Source organism: Triplophysa dalaica, chromosome 5 (assembly GCF_015846415.1).
Source record: "Triplophysa dalaica isolate WHDGS20190420 chromosome 5, ASM1584641v1, whole genome shotgun sequence".
NCBI classification, from domain to species: Eukaryota; Metazoa; Chordata; class Actinopteri; order Cypriniformes; family Nemacheilidae; genus Triplophysa; species Triplophysa dalaica.
The window spans coordinates 11,515,916-11,534,039 of record NC_079546.1 but is presented as its reverse complement, the minus strand read 5'-3'; the positions used below and the strand labels follow the sequence as shown (position 1 = coordinate 11,534,039).

The following is an 18,124-nucleotide window of genomic DNA, read 5'->3' as shown; positions in this document are numbered from 1 at the left end:
GCCTTTCCATCGTCTAGCAGGAGGATCTGATGAAAACATGGAAAGTTGTCATTTCCTGACCCCAAGGTTAGTGGACTATAAACACTTTAAGCCAGTGCTTCCCAGATACAAAAATACATAGAGAGTAATGTGCCTGATTAATGTTCCGTATTGCAAGCCGATCTCTCTTTCTCTTCATTCAGCGATTGAAAAGTGGTGGGGACATGTCCCACACGGCCATTACTCCTGTGCATGCATGTATTTTAATGTTGATCTTCTCAAAGTCAACATCAGTCTCTTCACAAAGTAGCAATTGAGAATGATCCGTGGGTCAGTCAGTGATTGTAAACTGGAGTGTTTTCAGTACTATCTCAAGATGACGTTCCTATTTATGTTTTCAATTAGCCTAATATGATAGACCATTCCATACTCCATTGTCAGACCTTAAACTATTTTATCTATTAGACAGCTAAAGGTAAATAGATAAATGATTTTAAAATGATTGACGACGTTGTTGTTATTATTAGTGCCTAATTATAACATTTCCATCTATATACTTTATTTCCTTAATAAAAGTAAACCAAATAAATGCATCATAAATAACAAATCTTTATAAAGTGAATACCTAAATAATGAGGGTCTGGTTAAACTAATTCTTAACCTCGTTTTAATGTCAAGCTGTCATGTGTGAATTAAAGTGGAACTGGTGTTTGCATTGGTTTTTCACCTCATTTTGGCACACTGAAAGTGGCAACTCTACATGTTACAGAGTTTGCTTGGTTGCATCTGAAAAGTGGAACAAAGAACTTCAGGTAATTCAAATAGACCCAAGATTATGGGCTAAATAAAAGGCATCAAGCTGGAGGTTCATTCTGGGCTGTTTTTATATTCAACTTTTTTAAGTGGTAGATCTTACCTTAAAACAATTCTGAGGTTGGGGATAATGGGCTCAAAAAGGTTGATGACCACGACTTTAGTGCATACTTTTGAGGGGGAGAATTCAGGCAGGTGGACAAACTAGATCATGCCCTTAATATTACACCCCCCCCCCGAAACATTATCTCGTCTTGTATAACATATAGTGTGTTTGCACCTTACAAAAGGCTCAGTGTTCTCAGAGTTACAGCTTCTATTCACAACATTTTCCATCAAAGCAGGAGAAAGTATCCTGACAACTTAGAATGTTATTATAAGACAAAACACCGTTGTATGGAATAAGAAAAAAAAGAAAGCCTGGCCTCAATTCAACAAATTGCAACCCACAAAACCAATGCACTAACCACTGGACCACGAGCCTTTTGGTCAGTGCTTTATTCTAGTAATCATAAGTTTTTGTACAATTCACAACACAGAAATTCTTAGAAATTAGCTATTTGAGACCATGGACAATACCAGTCTGGTGGGTAAATTTTTCGAAATTGAGATTTTGACATAATATAAAAGTCGAATAAATAAGATTTCTATTGACATATGAGTTGTTTGAGTAGGAAAATATCTGGTTGAGATACAACCTTTTAAAACTCAGGAATCTGAGAGTGCAAAACAAATCTAAATATTGAATAAAATGCATTTGAAGTTGTTAATCTGGGGCACTGTGGCAGGCCAAAAATAAAGTTTTTTTATATTATAGGTAGGAAATTTACAAACATCTTGGAACATGATATTTACTTAATATCCTAATGATTTTTGGCATAAAAGAAAAATCTATAATTTTGACCCATACAATGTTTTTCTGTCTTTTACTAAAAATGTTTCTGTGCTACTGAAGACTGGTTTTGTGATCCAGGGTCACATTTAGTAAAATAGATAAGTAAGTATGCAAGATAGCTGCGCTCCTTGTCTCTGAATGACCTCATTTGCTGAAAAAAGCAATGAGAGGATGTGCTCTAAATATGTAGAATTTGTATGGATTTGGCTCAGGACTGTCCTTTAACTTGTCTATCGAATGTTTGTGACTTCATAAATCATAAAATCAGACAAACAGCAGCACAACTGTTACTGAATTTAGATCCTTTCTTCTGATCAAATTCACTGTTCAAGGAGCTGTGACATACTCTTTGTTTTCTGTCTTGGCTGTAAAAAAGGAGAAGGATGGCTGTCAACTTCCCTGCAATTATCAGAATATAACAGCAGGTGTCAGTGTCGCTCTTTCTTGCAACCCTTGACCGTTTAATCATTGTAAAAGAAAGCTTTCCTTAGCTTTTCTATTCAGCAACCAAATCCTACAACATTCCTGTATGTGTTAATCCACTACCCCTATGTGGTTTTGAAATAACTAATGCTTTACACAATGACCCTAAAACGTATCAGGATACTTAAACGCCACTTTAAAATGTATAAATGCCTTTGCACTGTACAACAAATTTGTGTTATATGCATGAATATCTGATATCTGTACTGTAGTGTAATGCCATTTGAACATGGTTTAAAATGTCTCTTGTTGTTTTGATCTCAAGTACAAATTATTGTAAGCAAAGCTTTTCAAGATTATTTTATTTTTGGAATGATCAATAGTTGTGGTTTATTCATATGAATTGAAATAACATATAGTTATTAGCTACAGCCTTCTTCCTAAGCGTCAATTTATATCACCATACAGCACCCATAGCTGGTTATTTTGTTGCGTGGCAACATGACTGTTTACTTGCCAGGGACTAAAGCGTTTAATGGTTGGCTGGTATTTAATTGATTTGGTTATTTCTGTGTATTTTAGTAAGCAGCTGAATGTTTTAATGGCATTGCTTCTATCAAACTGCTTACTGCTTAATCCCAAAGTCAATATCACTGACAAGCAGATTGAAAACTTTTGGGGCAGAAAGACATTTTCCACATAGGATCATTGTTATTAAAAATGTATATGTATATGTTATACTTAAATTACTTTTGAACAAATGACTACTGTTCTTCCATACCTAGTTGCATATATTGTAGTTAGATCCAAAACATCACTGCAGAAGTGTTTTTGGACAGAGTTAATACTAAAATACTACACTTTGGAGCAGTACCTTGGAAAACCTCAGCCATTGGTCCTGTTTGGTAGATATAGTATTGTAGTATGGACATTAATATTCAGCAAACAATCTTTTGTCTTCTTTGAGGAAATTCATGTGGGTTTGGAATTATGCTAGGGCGAGAGTTTTCAATTCAATTCAATTCAAGTTTATTTATATAGCGCTTTTCACAATGTGTATTGTTTCAAAGCAGCTTTACAGGGGCAAACAGGAAAAACAGAAAAGTTAAAACACAGCACAGTGCATGGTATTTATACAACGAGTAAGTTCATTCTAATAAATAACATCTAATTTCTAAATAAATAAATGAATGAATGCAGTCTCCCGGTGAGCAGGCCAACACTGCCCTGCTGTGGCGAGGAACCCAAACTCCAATGATTGATTAATGGAGAAAAAAACCTCGGGAGAAACCAGGCTCAACCGGGAGGGCCAGATCCCCTCTGACGTGTCATAGCTGCACTCAGACTGGTGACATGTGATTTTAGTTTAGCATTTAATACCAAATATTGTAACTTCAGCATTAATAAGACAAATAGTCCGTCTTTGCTCTTGGTTGGGGATGTAGTGGTCTGAGCTGGGATGGTCCGATGGTCATATTTCTCTTGGCAGATGGTGGAATTGCCTTAGATGGAGCTGGGATGGTCAGTCAGTCTGCAGCTGTATCTGGTGTAATCTCAATTGGGGATGGGCATCTGTCGGTCGTCTGGACATGGTGGAACTTCTTCCTACCTCGGGATGGGCATCTGTCGGTCGTCTGGACATGGTGGAACTTCTTCCTACCTCGGGATGGGCATCCCGAGGCAGAGGCGGAAAGAGAATAAAGAGAATAATTAGCGTAGCTGCTGTTCATTAACTATGCATTAAGTGAAAGCTTGGCTGAAAAGATGTGTCTTTAATCTAGATTTAAATTGGGAGAGTGTGTCTGACCCTCGAATAGTATCAGGAAGGCTATTCCAGAGTTTAGGTGCTACGTATGAGAAAGCTCGTCCACCTTTGGTGGATTTTGTTATTCTAGGTATTGTCAAAAGTCCTAAGTTTTGAGATCTCAGCGAGCGTGATGGGTTGTAACGTGATAAAAGCTCGGTTAAGTAAGTAGGTGCTAAACCGTTCAGGGCTTTGTAAGTAATTAAAATAATTTTAAAATCAATGCGATACTTAATGGGTAGCCAGTGAAGCGATGATAAAACTGGGGTTATGTGATCGTATTTTCTTGACCTAGTAAGAACTCTGGCAGCTGCATTCTGAACTAACTGTAGTTTGTTTATCGATGATACAGGACAACCACTAAGTAGAGCATTACAATAGTCAAGCCGTGAGGTCACAAATGCATGAATAAGCTTTTCTGCGTCTGCAACACATAAACTATTTCGTAATTTGGCAACATTTCTAAGGTGGAAGAAGGCTGTTTTTGTGATATTTGAGATGTGATTTTTAAATGACAGGTTGCCGTCTAATATAACGCCTAGGTCTTTAACTGTATTTGTTGGAGTAACAGTGCAGCTTTCAATTTGCAGGCTGTAATCGGAGATATTCGGTTTACTTAATTTTGGTGCTATAAGTAATATTTCTGTTTTGCTAGAGTTTAAAAGGAGGAAATTACTAGTCATCCAATGTTTTATGTCCTCGATGCACTCTGCCAGTTTGGATAGCTTAAAGGAATCATCTGGTCTTGATGAGATATATAGCTGAGTATCATCTGCATAACAGTGGAAGCTAATTCCATGTTTTCTAATAATGTTGCCGAGGGGCAGCATGTATATGGAGAAAAGCAAGGGTCCTAAAACCGATCCCTGTGGTAATCCATAATTGACTTGCGTAAGATTTGACGATTTCCCATTTAAATGGACGTATTGATATCGGTCTGTTAAGTAAGATCTGAACCATTGCAGTGCCTGTCCCTGAATACCGATATAATGGTGTAAACGATCTAGTAGTATTTTATGGTCTACAGTATCGAAAGCAGCACTAAGGTCAAGCAGGACTAAGAGTGAGATGTTTCCTTTATCTGAAGCAATAAGAAGGTCATTTGTAATTCTAACGAGCGCAGTTTCAGTGCTGTGATGCGGTCTAAAGCCAGACTGAAACTTTTCGTGCATGTCATTATTTTGTAGGAAGGTACACAGTTGAGTTGACACTACTTTTTCTAGTATTTTAGACAAGTACGGGAGATTTGAAATCGGTCTATAGCTTCCAAGTTCATTTGGGTCTAAATTTGGTTTTTTGATAAGAGGCTTAATTACAGCCAGTTTAAAGGGTCCTGGGACATGTCCTAGATTAATAGACGAGTTGATTATGTTACAAATGGGCTCAATTACAGCAGGTAGTAACTCTTTTAATAAAGTAGTCGGAATGGGGTCTAATAAGCATGTCGTCGGTTTGGATGTTGCAATAATTTTAATTAAATCTTCCTGATTTATAGGAGAAAAACACTCTAGCTTTTCTTTTTGGGTGACGGTTGAAACTAATTCTTCCGACAAACTTGGAGGTTTGGTTTTAGCTATGTTGTCTCGTATTATTTCGATTTTCTCTGTAAAAAATTTCATGAATTCATTGCTACCAAGGTGCGGCGGAATACCCAGGTCAGGTGGAGTCTGTTTGTTTGTTAATTTAGCAATTGTACTAAATAAAAACCTTGGATTGTTTTTGTTATTTTCTATGAGGTTACGGAAGTGCTCGGCTTTTGCTGCTTTTAGTGCCTTTTTGTAACAGCTTGCACTCTCTTTCCATGCAATTTTAAAGACCTCTAATTGGGTTTGTTTCCATTTTCGCTCCAGTTTACGCGTTTCTCTTTTTAGGGCGCGAGTGGTGTTATCATACCATGGTGCTATGTTCTTTTCATTTATCCTTTTTGACTTCATAGGTGCGACCGCTTCTAATGTATTAGAGAAAATAGTGCCCATGTTGCTGGTCATGTCATCGAGCAATTTTATATTCGTTGGAAAGGTTATTAGAGAAGTCAGATCTGGCAAGTTCTTTACGAAACTATCTTTAGTAGTTGAGGTGATTGTTCTACCTTGTCGATAACGAGATATACAACTGATTTCTGCAGTGCGCAGTGTACATATTATAAGATGGTGATCGGAAACATCGTCGCTTTGAGGTATAATATCGATATTGGTTAGATCGGCTCCGTGAGATATAATCAAGTCTAGGGTATGATTAAGGCGATGAGTAGGTCTATTGATGTATTGTGTTACACCACAAGAGTCTAGTAGTTCTTTAAACGCCACAGCTAATGGATCGTTAGCACTGTCTACGTGGATATTAAAATCTCCAACAATCAGTACTTTATCGACGTTAACCAATAGATCCGATAAGAAGTCTGCGAACTCTATCAGAAAATTAGTGTAAGGCCCAGGGGGTCTATACACAGTAACCAATGTAAGAGAGACCAATGATTTTTTACTTTTGTTTGGAACTGTTATGTTCAACGCAAGCATTTCAAATGATTTAAATGTATGCATTGTTCTCCGCGTAACGGTAAGAAAGTCTCTAAAGATTGTTGCGACACCACCACCTCGACCAACCGGACGTGGCTCATGAATATAACCGTAGCTTGGAGGAGTAGACTCATTTAGACCAAAATAATCATTTGGCTTAAGCCAGGTTTCAGTGAGGCAAAGTATATCAAAACTGTTGTCTGTGATCATTTCATTTACAATAACTGCTTTTGGATTTAGTGATCTAATATTAAGTAGCCCAAACTTTAGGCGTTGGTTTTGCTCATTAAATATATTGTCTTTTGGTTTAATCATGATAAGATTTTTTCTCTGACTTTTAAATAAATTATTATTTGGTTGTATTATTCGGGGGACAGACACAGTCTCTATGCATTTGAAAGCAGTAACATTCTTAACAGTTGGGTGAGAAGAACACAGACTGTAGTTAAAATTTGTACTTACTAGTCAAATGGTGCGTAGCGTCTTTGAGATGTTGTCAGACAGAATTTCCGCTCCAATGCTGCTGGGGTGCAGCCCGTCGGGGCGGAAAAGCCTAGGTCGCTCCCAGAACAGATCAAAATTATTTACAAAGAGCAGCTTCTGTTCAATACACCATGACATTAACCAATTATTAAGCATAAATAGTCTACTGAACTTTTCGTTCCCTCGTCGGTAAGTTGGAAGCGGCCCTGATACGATGATCCTCGCCGTGGGCGATGCGTTGCGAACAGTATCGACCAGACTCCTGAAGTCCCTCTTCAGGATCTCCGACTGCCGCATTCTCACATCATTCACCCCCGCGTGCAGAACTACGGCTCCTACTCTTGCATCCTCCTTCAGAATCGCAGTTACCTGCGCAGACACATCGAGAACACGGGCGCCAGGAAAACAGTGAGTGCGCACCTTACCTTCATTGAAGGAGGCGCGTACGTTCCGGACGATTGAGTCTCCGATGACCACAGCGTTGGATTTCGTCTCGCAGAGGGCGGCAAAGCGATTTTTAACTGGAGCTCCACTGGATACGACTACATTCTCATGGCATTAATTCTTTAGTTGTTTTAAGTCAAATAAGATATTTTTCACAACTTTGTGTTTGTGATGCAAAGCTGCTTACAAGCCATTTAATTCTAATTACTTTTGAAGTTTTGAGTGATTACTGAAATCGTACTTTAAAATAATTGTATAAAGATTACATACAAGATTACATACAAAAGTGTTTTTAACTATTAAAATTCCTTTAAATTGTATAAATGTTCCATGTTTACGTACAACTGTTTTAAGTGAAATAAGTTTATGAGGCTGTGGAATTTGAGTTTATTAAAAAAAAAAATTGCAGACTTTTTATCATTTTAATAAGATATTTTTAAATGTTTTTTCTCCAAAATGAAAAGCATTGATGGTAAATTGCAGATACATCCTATTGGAGAGAGTCCAGGAGAGATCAGTGCATAGTTATTCTATTATTATAATAATATTCATTCAGGTTTTTTTGTGTAGAAACATTATCAAAAAGAATGACTGGTCACCTGTAATATTTTAAAATTACAGAGAGCTCTGTATGTGTGTGGGACGATTGGTTTAAACTGAAAAAGCTTTCACTTCAGACTGGAAAGCTTCAAATGATTTAACATCTACAAGCATTCCAAGCTCTCTACCTGCAAAATGCTTAATCTTTTACAGTAAGCTTTTGCCAAAATGTGTTCGTTTTGATTATAACTTTCAACTTGTCCTTCCCAAGGTAACAAAATGTCTTTCATTATGGCTGGTTGTTTACATTTTATTGTAATGTTAGTAGCAGCTTTTCACCAGCACAAATCACATTGCAGAGAGGTACAGTATTAGAACAGACAGATGAAAATAAGCAATGCTCACTAAACAGACCTTAATTTCTCATTATACTCACATAGTCAACTAAACATATGAAACATTGCACATAATCTACCTTCATTATAATTACTGTTCTGTGTTACAATTAGAAAATGGGTGAATAATGTACCATCAACTGAAAACATACTGGCAGTTGTATTAGCATTTGGATTTTGGCAAAGCTGAGAGATGAAATTGCTCACTATGCCCAGTTTTAAAAAGCAAGAATGATTGTGGCTGTCAATGCATTTGGGTTGTGAATGGCATGTCGCATGTGTTATTGTGTAAAAGATAAAGACAAGATTTTTATTCCCATGTAGGGCTGCAAAATCGATTAAATCGATTAAAATCGATTACTTAACAAGTTGGCAACGAATTTCATAATCTATTCGTTGTGTCGCACGACACGGAGACGTTTGATTATTAAAAAAAACTTTATTTGAGTGTGTAGCGGAGTGAACACACTCGGTCTCTCTGGCGCACTGATGCTAGCAGAGTTCGGCGCCTCATAGACAGGGCGGAGCAAATTTAAAGTCATCCAAGGTGCGGGAGCATTTCACACTAAATAAACAGAAAAACTGTGTTAACTACAAAATATGCAAAAGCGACATGGCACGGGAGCACCACGGCAATGATCCAGCACCTGAAACGCAAACATTGTGGACTCTTTAATGAGGAGGAAGGGAGTTCAACATCAGGTTAAGTCACTACAGAATCCTACTTTTGTTCCGTTTTGAAGTGAGGAACGTAGTGTCCCTAGTGCGGGTGTGTACTCGTTATCCAACATGACAAGCACAGCTGGTTAATAACATTAGTAAAGCAGGGGTGGTATAGTTACTTTGCACTTTGCATTGCAAGACTGAAGACACGTTTTTTCAAAAAAAGCTTTTCTTACTTAGTAATTTTGTCTCGTCTCCAGTCCAAATATCTAAAAAATCTTAAATCAAGATTACTTGACAAGAATAATGGCATGAGAAAATTAGGTGATGCTTGAACTTCTGTTTGAGATTATATCTCATTAAGATTTTTTTTCTTACCCCATTGGCAGAGAATTGTGCTTGTTTTAAGCAAACAATCACTTAATTTTGAGGTGTTTTTTCAGAAAACAAGACATCATTTCTTATGCTATTTCATGTGTTTAGTAAATGTATCTTGATTTAAGATTTTTTTATATTTGGACTGACAACAGGACAAAACTACTAAATTAGAAAAGCAATTTATGCAGTGTATATTCTGTGCTTTGTCCCATATAGGTTATTATTAACAAATATATTTGTGTGTGTTGTACTTTTTAATTTAATTTTAAAGTTCTTTTATAGCACTTGGTCATCTTAAGCTGTGTTTAAATGTGGTGTATAAATTAACCTTACACTTACTACAATGATGGTAATAATTTAATGAATAAGCTTCAAGTGAACTTGAGAGAGAGTGAGAGAGAGAGAGAGAGAGAGAGAGAGAGAAAGTGTGTGTGAGTGTGTGTGTGTGTGTGTGTGTGTCACTTCAGTGTAGTTTAGAGAACCATTTCTGACATTCAAACAAATCCTGCTAAATTTTCTGATTTGTATTGTTCTTTATTTTTTATAAATCATAAATTGTTCTGGCTGCTCAGATGGCAGTTTATTTAAAAAAAAATATTTGGCAGATGTAAAGCATACATGTGTTTGTTTTTTGTGTTAGTCAACACTATTATTTTATTTTATTATTATTATAACAGCTCAGGGATGTTCAAGGAGCAACATGTTTGTGCACTTTCTAAAGATTTTAGTTCTGTTTTTGAATAAAGGGTTGGAAATGAAAGCTTTTCTTGTTTTGGGGTTTTTATCCGATTCATCACTGAATCAATAAAATAATAAATAGATTAATCGATTATTAAAATAATCGTTAGTTGCAGCCCTATTCCCATGTGAAAGTTATTCAGGTCTGCATGGTTAACTCTGCTGTAATGTGAAGAGTAAATACTGTATTGTTCTGAACATAAGACAATCCTTTTCATGATGTATGTAATGGGAAAAAAATAGTTTTAAGTCTTGAATAAATAAAATGCATTAATCTAATACAATTCTTATATAGACCACTTTGCGAGATTTTAACACTGGTCCAGAAGCACTTCCGGTTGATTAAAAAAAATCTTACATAGATAATTCAATCTTTAAGGGATGGTTAAACATTTTAATTTGGTTATAAATGTTCTGTTAGGCTAATTGTATATTGTTTGAACGTTTGTGTGGTTTAAAAGAACTGAAACGGGAAGTTCTTCTTTACCAGCGTTAAACCAGCTTTATTTACAGCTAGCATTGTAAGTGGTCTATATAATTTTTCTTTTTTTTAAGTATGGTACTAACAAACACATTATAAAACGGCCAGTTCCGGTCCTTGATTCTGATTTTTTGAGCCGAGTTCTAAGCCGTTATAAAAAAAACTTATTTCCAGAGCCGTTGAGAGAGAGTCACGTCTTCTCCGTTGGCTTCTCCAATGGAACAGTTTTTCACAGTTTCAATAGTTTCCGGAAGTTACTGGAGCTGCGACTAAACGGACCAACTGCAGTAAACTTCTCACCCATTTAAAGACGAAGGTTATTTAATGATTAAGATAATGAAAGAAATAAAGCATTTAAAGAGAAAACATAACTTCCTGGAAATATCTGAAGGCTCCATGAATCACGTGACGCTCCAGCGTTTTGGACTTCCGTTGGCAGAACTCTCTCTCTCTCAATGGCTCTGATCATGACTGCTAACCCCATTACATAGCCAAGGCCTAAATATCACTTTATTTACTTAATTTTATGAAACCTTGCTACGCATATGGAATAACAGTTTTATAGAAACAATAAGCCCTGCGAAGCAGTGGGTTTTTCAAGTGCATTTTATAACAGCTAAGGGGGTATTATTACATATTATTCATGTCATAGTAGTGAAAACCATATAAACCTCAATTATCATTGACAGTAGAAATGAGAACTTGTTGAAGTCATAATATCTGTCTGAGCGAGGAAGAAATATAGCTTTTCAATGACTATTTAAGCCTTTAGTGTACTGAAGTCCTGAAGACGCGTGTCGTTTTACACGTATTTGGCGCCACATATTGTTTCGGGTGTGTTACTGACAAGTAATAGTCTAGACTTTTTTTCCTGAAACACATCATGAAAAAATAGTCACAACAGCAATTTTTCTGCTATACTGTCATTGTTATTGACAAGATTCTCGAGGATCGTTCGAAGGTGACAGAGAGTGACTCTCATCACCACATGTGCAACATAATTGCTTTACCGACCCATTGAGCTGATACAAGAACAAGAACGGCTTTACAATTTATATGAAAGGTAATGAAACATCACCAGTGCTTCTTTAAAAGCTGATTCGTGGTCAGTGAACATAATGACATATTAGCAATGAGTGAACAAATATAGGAGGAGATGAGGTGTGATTTTTGTTTTGTGGTGGAAACATTATTATTCTAATTGCTTGTGAGCTGGTCCTGCATTGTTCATACCGGAATGAATCGCTATTACATAGCAGAAATCAGACAAATGGGTGAGAAAATGACAAACAAAACTAAGTTATGATGGGTAAACAAATGCTGTTGTTTATTATAATGTCGTGTGTAACCATTATTTACGGTAACACTTTCCTTGAAGTATGTATGTATAATGCATTATAAAGAGATATAAAAGTGTAAAATGCATTATAATTCTTCATAATGTGTGTTGTAATGCATCTTATGTAGTTGTAAAGAATTATAACCAATTTAAAATGTGTAGTGTTATAATGCATCTGTAATAAAAATTATTATTATTAAGATATTACAATGCATTAAAGGTGCATTACAACGCTTTGAAACTACTTGTATAATGCATTTTACATACACGCTTCAAGGAAAGTGTTACCAAACTTTAATTGGGGAAATAATTTCAAAACACAATTAATGATCAATAATCACGATTAATGAAAAAAATTATAAAGATAAATGGAGACGTGAGGACCCTTGGCTAAAGTTTTCTGATTTAGTTTTTAAATGCACTCTCAAAAGTAGATATTTCTTGTTTGACAATAGCCTACCATTTCAGACATAGTATTATAGATTGCGGCTATTGATTTATTGTTCACCAAAACAACATATCTGCTGTCAATTTGAGATGAAAATCATCATTATAGTGTTTCTATATTGGTTTCCTCACAGTTTTTTCCTCTCAAAATGCAGCAAATCATCCGTCCTCCCGCTGAAGGTCCTTATTATCTTGTTCCACCCACTCGCCTTTTGAATGATTTGTTCTGCTCAGTTTGGTGGCATCAGACAGACTCCATCATTTGCAACTGGGTAATGCAACAGTCATAGAGCTCAAAATAATGCTGACATGCTGTCACAGTTGATTGAGAAGGAAACTTTGTTAAAGGTATAGTTCACCTCAAAATGCATGCATTTCTTTTTATATAGAACATTAAAGTAGACATTAAGGATGTTGGTAAACAAGGTAGACCCCCATTTCTCAAGATTTCATCTTAATTTTTCAAGATTTTCTGAGATAACATAAATGACAGATTTTTGTGAACTACAGCTGTAAAGCATGTTGCAAAGTTCAAAACTATAGCTTTCATGTAGCTCAGTGGTTAGAGCATCGTGTTAACAACGCCAAGGTCATCCCAGGAATTGCACAAAGTTGCCACCTATGATGCCTTCTGCACGGCCAAAACATTCATGAGACCTTTTTATCAATAAAAAAGTTGAAACTTGAGTGGTGTCTGGCATGCAGCAACCATCCAACAGGTTGACTTTAATATCTGAATGACTTTGAATGTTTTCTGCTTGGACTGAGAGAACTGGTTGACTGCACAGACACGCTTTTATTGCCTCTGTTCTGTGTGTCATCATGTAATCCACATCACACTGACATCATTGTCACTTTAGCGTAAAGTGTCTGAAACATCTGTGCTTTAGTGTGTGAGCTTGAATTCAACAGAAGGTCAACATTGACAGTATTTACACAAAATACAAATTCCTGGTAGGGTTGTGTTTGATTCGTTACTACACTTTGCACTTCACAAAATATTGTTTGTGTAATCTTTCATAATCATTACAAAATTATCATAAATTCTCAACAAAAATACTCTGCATCTGAAATGACTTACAAATCCACCCTTATTTTTAAGCACTTCAACTTCTGGCTTCATTATTGCTGACTTTCACAACCAAATCAATTCAAAACCCTATCAGATTCTTTGAATATCTTGTTTTATTTAGAATTGTCACTTATTTGATTGTATTGGGATTAGATCCAAACTAGAAATTTAATTTCTATTTCAATGGCAAAATGGCATCAAAAAACATTAAAATCCTACTTGCATAACTTGTTGACTTCAACACATTTTACATTTTAGTGGTTTGCTATACATAATCAGAACTTCTGTTCTATTATCTTATATATGTGCATGTAGAGTCATTCTCAAAAGGGGTTTATTAATTATTAACACTTTGTTTGTGTTGTGGTATTTTACACTATTTGAAAAAAGGTTGATTATGTGTACAAATAATAAAAGGGACAAGTTGAATTAAAAGTAACATCAAATTTGTTGTCCCAGAAATACAAATTTGTCTGTTGTCCCAAAAATGACACAGATTGTGCGTTTTTTAATACAACCATCAGTGGACGAAGTGCAATATAAAACTTATAAAATACAATATTGTATAGTTTACCCTCGATTGTAAGGTTCTAAACTGTTGAAAATAACACAGTGAGCTAAAACGCATGTTGATAAATATAAATAAATATGTTGATAAATTGAAACAAAAAAAAATGGATAAGGTCAACCAAATAACATTTGATATTGTTCCAGATATTAGTATTTTCCTAATATTGTATTCTGTATTTATTCACAGTGTATATCCTGCACTTGCTAATTGCACTTCTGGTTAGACCTAAACTACATTTCGTCACACTGTACTTGACATATGTGTAATGACAATAAAGTTGAATCTAATCTAATCTAATATACACAAAAAAGTGTAACAGTGTAGTGCAAAATGTATCAACGATTGCTCCAAATAACACAATCACTATTAGATTTTGTTTTAACAGTTGAAAATCTGCCCAAGAGGAACATGGATCAATACAAACATACAACTTGCTATTGATTTTGGCCAGTAACATGTTACAAAAGATATTAATACAAGTATATAGGACAACCATTACCAATGGCCTTCTGTGATTTAGATGACTTATTGACCTATTCACAGGGTAAGGTTGAACATATTCAACTTATTTTAAGTAGAATATACAGTATATTAATAATAACCAAATATTAAATTTCCGTTATACCAAATTTACAGTTGGGAATCTATTTCTTCTATTTTGGGAAATTCTGTCTTCTCTAAAATAGAGTGTGCCAGTCTTATGCTTTCTGGCTATTTCATCTATGCCTGAATTGCAACGAATAACAGTCTAGAATCTCATTCATTTCTCTTGACAGGCAAATAAATAAACACAGTATGAATATGTAAGGTATCATTTGTAAGATTGGAGACACATTTGAGCTTCTGGTGGCAGATGTGGCAGACCTAAGTGGTGAATGTTTCTCTACAGGCCATGAGATTGAGTTTGTGTTAGTCAGGGCTGCCCACAGTGATGCAGGAATGCTCAAGACAGAGCTAAAACTGAATTACAAAATCTGAATACACTGTGTCTTCGACATCTTTGGGAAGGAATATAATTAATTTCTTATTTATGCATGGCATCAGTGACTGAAAAAAGTCTTGTATTCTGGTCCCTTTACAACATGATACGAGTCTCGGCTTCAAAGTAAAGCGTATTAGATCTTTCACGTGTTTTATTGTCAGTCGTGTCCGCTTGGAAAAAGCAATTGAACACCTCTCCACAGCAGGCATATCCACTTAAAGGGAGGCAAGATATGTACATTTTCACAGGAATATCCTCAAGTAGGTCCGCTAATAAAGTAGGTCGGATCTTTAGAGCACACTTTCCTTAATTCATGAGTCTAAGGTGCACTAAACTACAGGCTTTTTTACAACCTGTGTTATTCGTGTTTATAGGCTTGTATATATCAGGCTTCTGGGGATTTCAGATAAATGTGATATCATTAATGGATCTCAAGTCTCTGTGAGTCCCAATAAAAAGGAAAGGTTTACTCGTGCCTCTAAGATGTTTCTCCTGTCGCAAAGGACCTAGAAATCTTGACTGGAGTTTCAGAAGGTGCTCAGGCTTACAAAGTCTGCAATCTGCAATTATTAGAAGTTTTAATGTTTATATAATACATGTATTTTTAATTGTACTATACAACAGTTCTTTCTGGTTCTCGATCTCATATTCCACCAGTATCACCACTGTTTGTATCACTGCCACTAAGACTTATGAAACTGAAATTAATCACACACATTTTGCCAAGCCTTTTGAAATAACACTCTCGTAGTCATGTCATAGGGCTCTATATCAGCATTTCTGTTACTAGGCGAGAGGTACGACTGTATAACTTCTAAAATGCAACAGTCCAGTCCATCCTGCTCTTTAAATTCACAAAACTTTAGTCATTCCGTTGTTTCTAGAAAAACTAAGTACGCTAAATGCGTATCTCGTATGCCACCTAAACTCTGAAATTTCCTCCCTTAAACTGTTTGAGAAATTAAATATTATATTAATACTCTATACTGTTTGTCATACTTCAAAATGGAAGTTAAGGGGCGAGTGCCGCTCACTTTCTGCCCAGCCTCCATTTCTCCTTGTTTTGGTTGGATTAGAAGTTAGAGAAGTTCACATCTGCTATTTGGTTTGGCAAGTTTTGGGTTAATTTGTTGCATTGGCATAAGCCCACCCCAAAGCGATCCTTCTTTTGCATACCAACATGGTGTTCTAGAGGCTTCTTTGTTTTGATATCATAAGCAATCCAGTTGATTATTACAGATCAATGGTTGCATTATTAGAAATGTAGATATTTTGATCTACTTGGCTGTGGCCACAAACATTAAGGGACAGATTTACTAACACCTTGTGGCAGCGCAAACCCCTCTTATGGCGTAAATAAAATGACTGCCATTTACTAAAGACACAGAAGTGGAGATTAGCAGCTGTCTGTACATCTTTTATTGAATTAAATCGCACTGCATATGGATTAATATTTGCGGTCCTTATATATTAAAGAACAGCTGAAATGACTTTGCCATCCACTTGTAACAGGTTTGTGCGGGGGATTCTGAATCAGGCCGTGATCTATTTGACACAGAAAAGCTGCATTTAGTTGAAAGTACTATAAATGTATTTATTTGATTGTTAAAACGTGTGAGAAATCCAGTGGGAGTTTGAGGTGGATATAAAGTGTCTAAATGCAGATCTTTGTGTGAAAAAGTCCCACACACTGTCTGAAGTGCAAATGTGCAAGTAACCCTTTTATCCTCTTAGTTTATCTCACTTAATTCTCTGGTGCCCGATTTGAAAAATATGAAAAAGCATTTTATGCTTTATTAGAAATCTGCTCTTGAGATTCATGCATCAACCCCAGAAGGAAGTATCCATATTGATTGACCATAACATTTTAATCTCTGCTGTGTGAATATGATTATAACATAAGAATATATCCTCAGATTTACAGGAAGTGAATGTATTTAGCCTACAAAAACCAGAGGTTCATTGTTGCTCACAGATATAAACAAAGCTTTCCATTTGGACTGAAAGGTTTTTTGCTTTTCATTATATAATCATTGTTCGCAGGAGTAAACCATGTTATAAACCTAATTCACTGAACACCATGGTGACAGGCTAGTGGGTGTCTTGGCCACTCTACTGGTGTTTGTAAGCCATTTTTGACGGAAGAAATATCAGGGTTTTATTGTAGACATGCTCTGGTGGGTGGGAAGCCATTTGATTTTGTTGACTGTGTCTTACTTGATTTTCTGTGGCATTTGAAGAATAATGAAGCTCAGCAGAGAGTAGGGGACTTGATAGAAACACATTTAAATAGGACCTTTGTGCTCTGACTTGATGCGGCACATTAAGTTGGCACATATTATGTTGTTGTGTTTTTGTCTGTGGATGCAAAATGTGCTTGCCATGTTGCACTTGTGAAATTTATGCAAGAAATTGTATAGTTCTTATTTCTCAGAGAATAGTTGTGCAACAGATTCTTAAAGGTCCAGTGACTGAAATTTGGCAGCATCTATTGGCTCACCCCCTCCTCCTTTTCAAAGCACTACAGATGACACAGGGCATCCAGTGTTTTCAAAAAAGTCCTGAGCACTTTTTAAAACGCCAGCGCCGGGTTCTTTTTCTGCAGGTCAGAACGTTTTTGAGGTGAAGAAAGTTACACCTTTGCCCTCATACAAGCAACTTAGCAAGCGAGTAACATGTCGTTTCCACAACAATATGCGAGGAAGGAGATTGGTCGAACAGGATCAGTTTTTAATAAATTCGTAAAATTTTCACTTTCAATTACTTACTAATTACTGCATTTCTAGCGAAAAATTTGTATTTTAGGTTTTAATGTGATTGGTTGTTTCAAAGATGCTCTGTTTATTATTCAAATAGAATTCTGCTACGCTGCCTACAGTATGAAGCCTGTCTGAATCTGTTTCTCTGAGCTGCCTTCATGCCCAAATGATGCCTCTGAACATTGCCAGCTGCTATTTGTAACCACAACGCTGCAAGCTTTTTTTTTACAAAAAATGTGCCATTGACAACTAGCCTGATGTTACATATTCTCTTCGTTGCTGGAGTTTGTCCGTTTAGAAGTTAAAGCATTTTTTGTGTTAGTTTTACCTATGGTAATATTATCTCTCTGCTGCCAGATTCTTTAGCCATATACGTTTGACCTGATTAAAATGTGTGCGGTT

At 36.1% G+C, this 18,124-nt stretch overlaps 1 protein-coding gene across 1 annotated transcript in view; it reads left to right on the top strand.

Annotated features, from left to right (window-relative positions):
- LOC130420645 (thyrotropin-releasing hormone-degrading ectoenzyme-like) overlaps positions 1-18,124 on the top strand; it is a 241,625-nt gene continuing 223,501 nt past the window's right edge. The window contains exon 1 of the mRNA XM_056748097.1: positions 1-66. Within this exon, the coding sequence (XP_056604075.1) occupies positions 38-66 (29 nt within the window). The 5' untranslated portion in view covers positions 1-37. The remainder of the gene's footprint in view (positions 67-18,124) is intronic.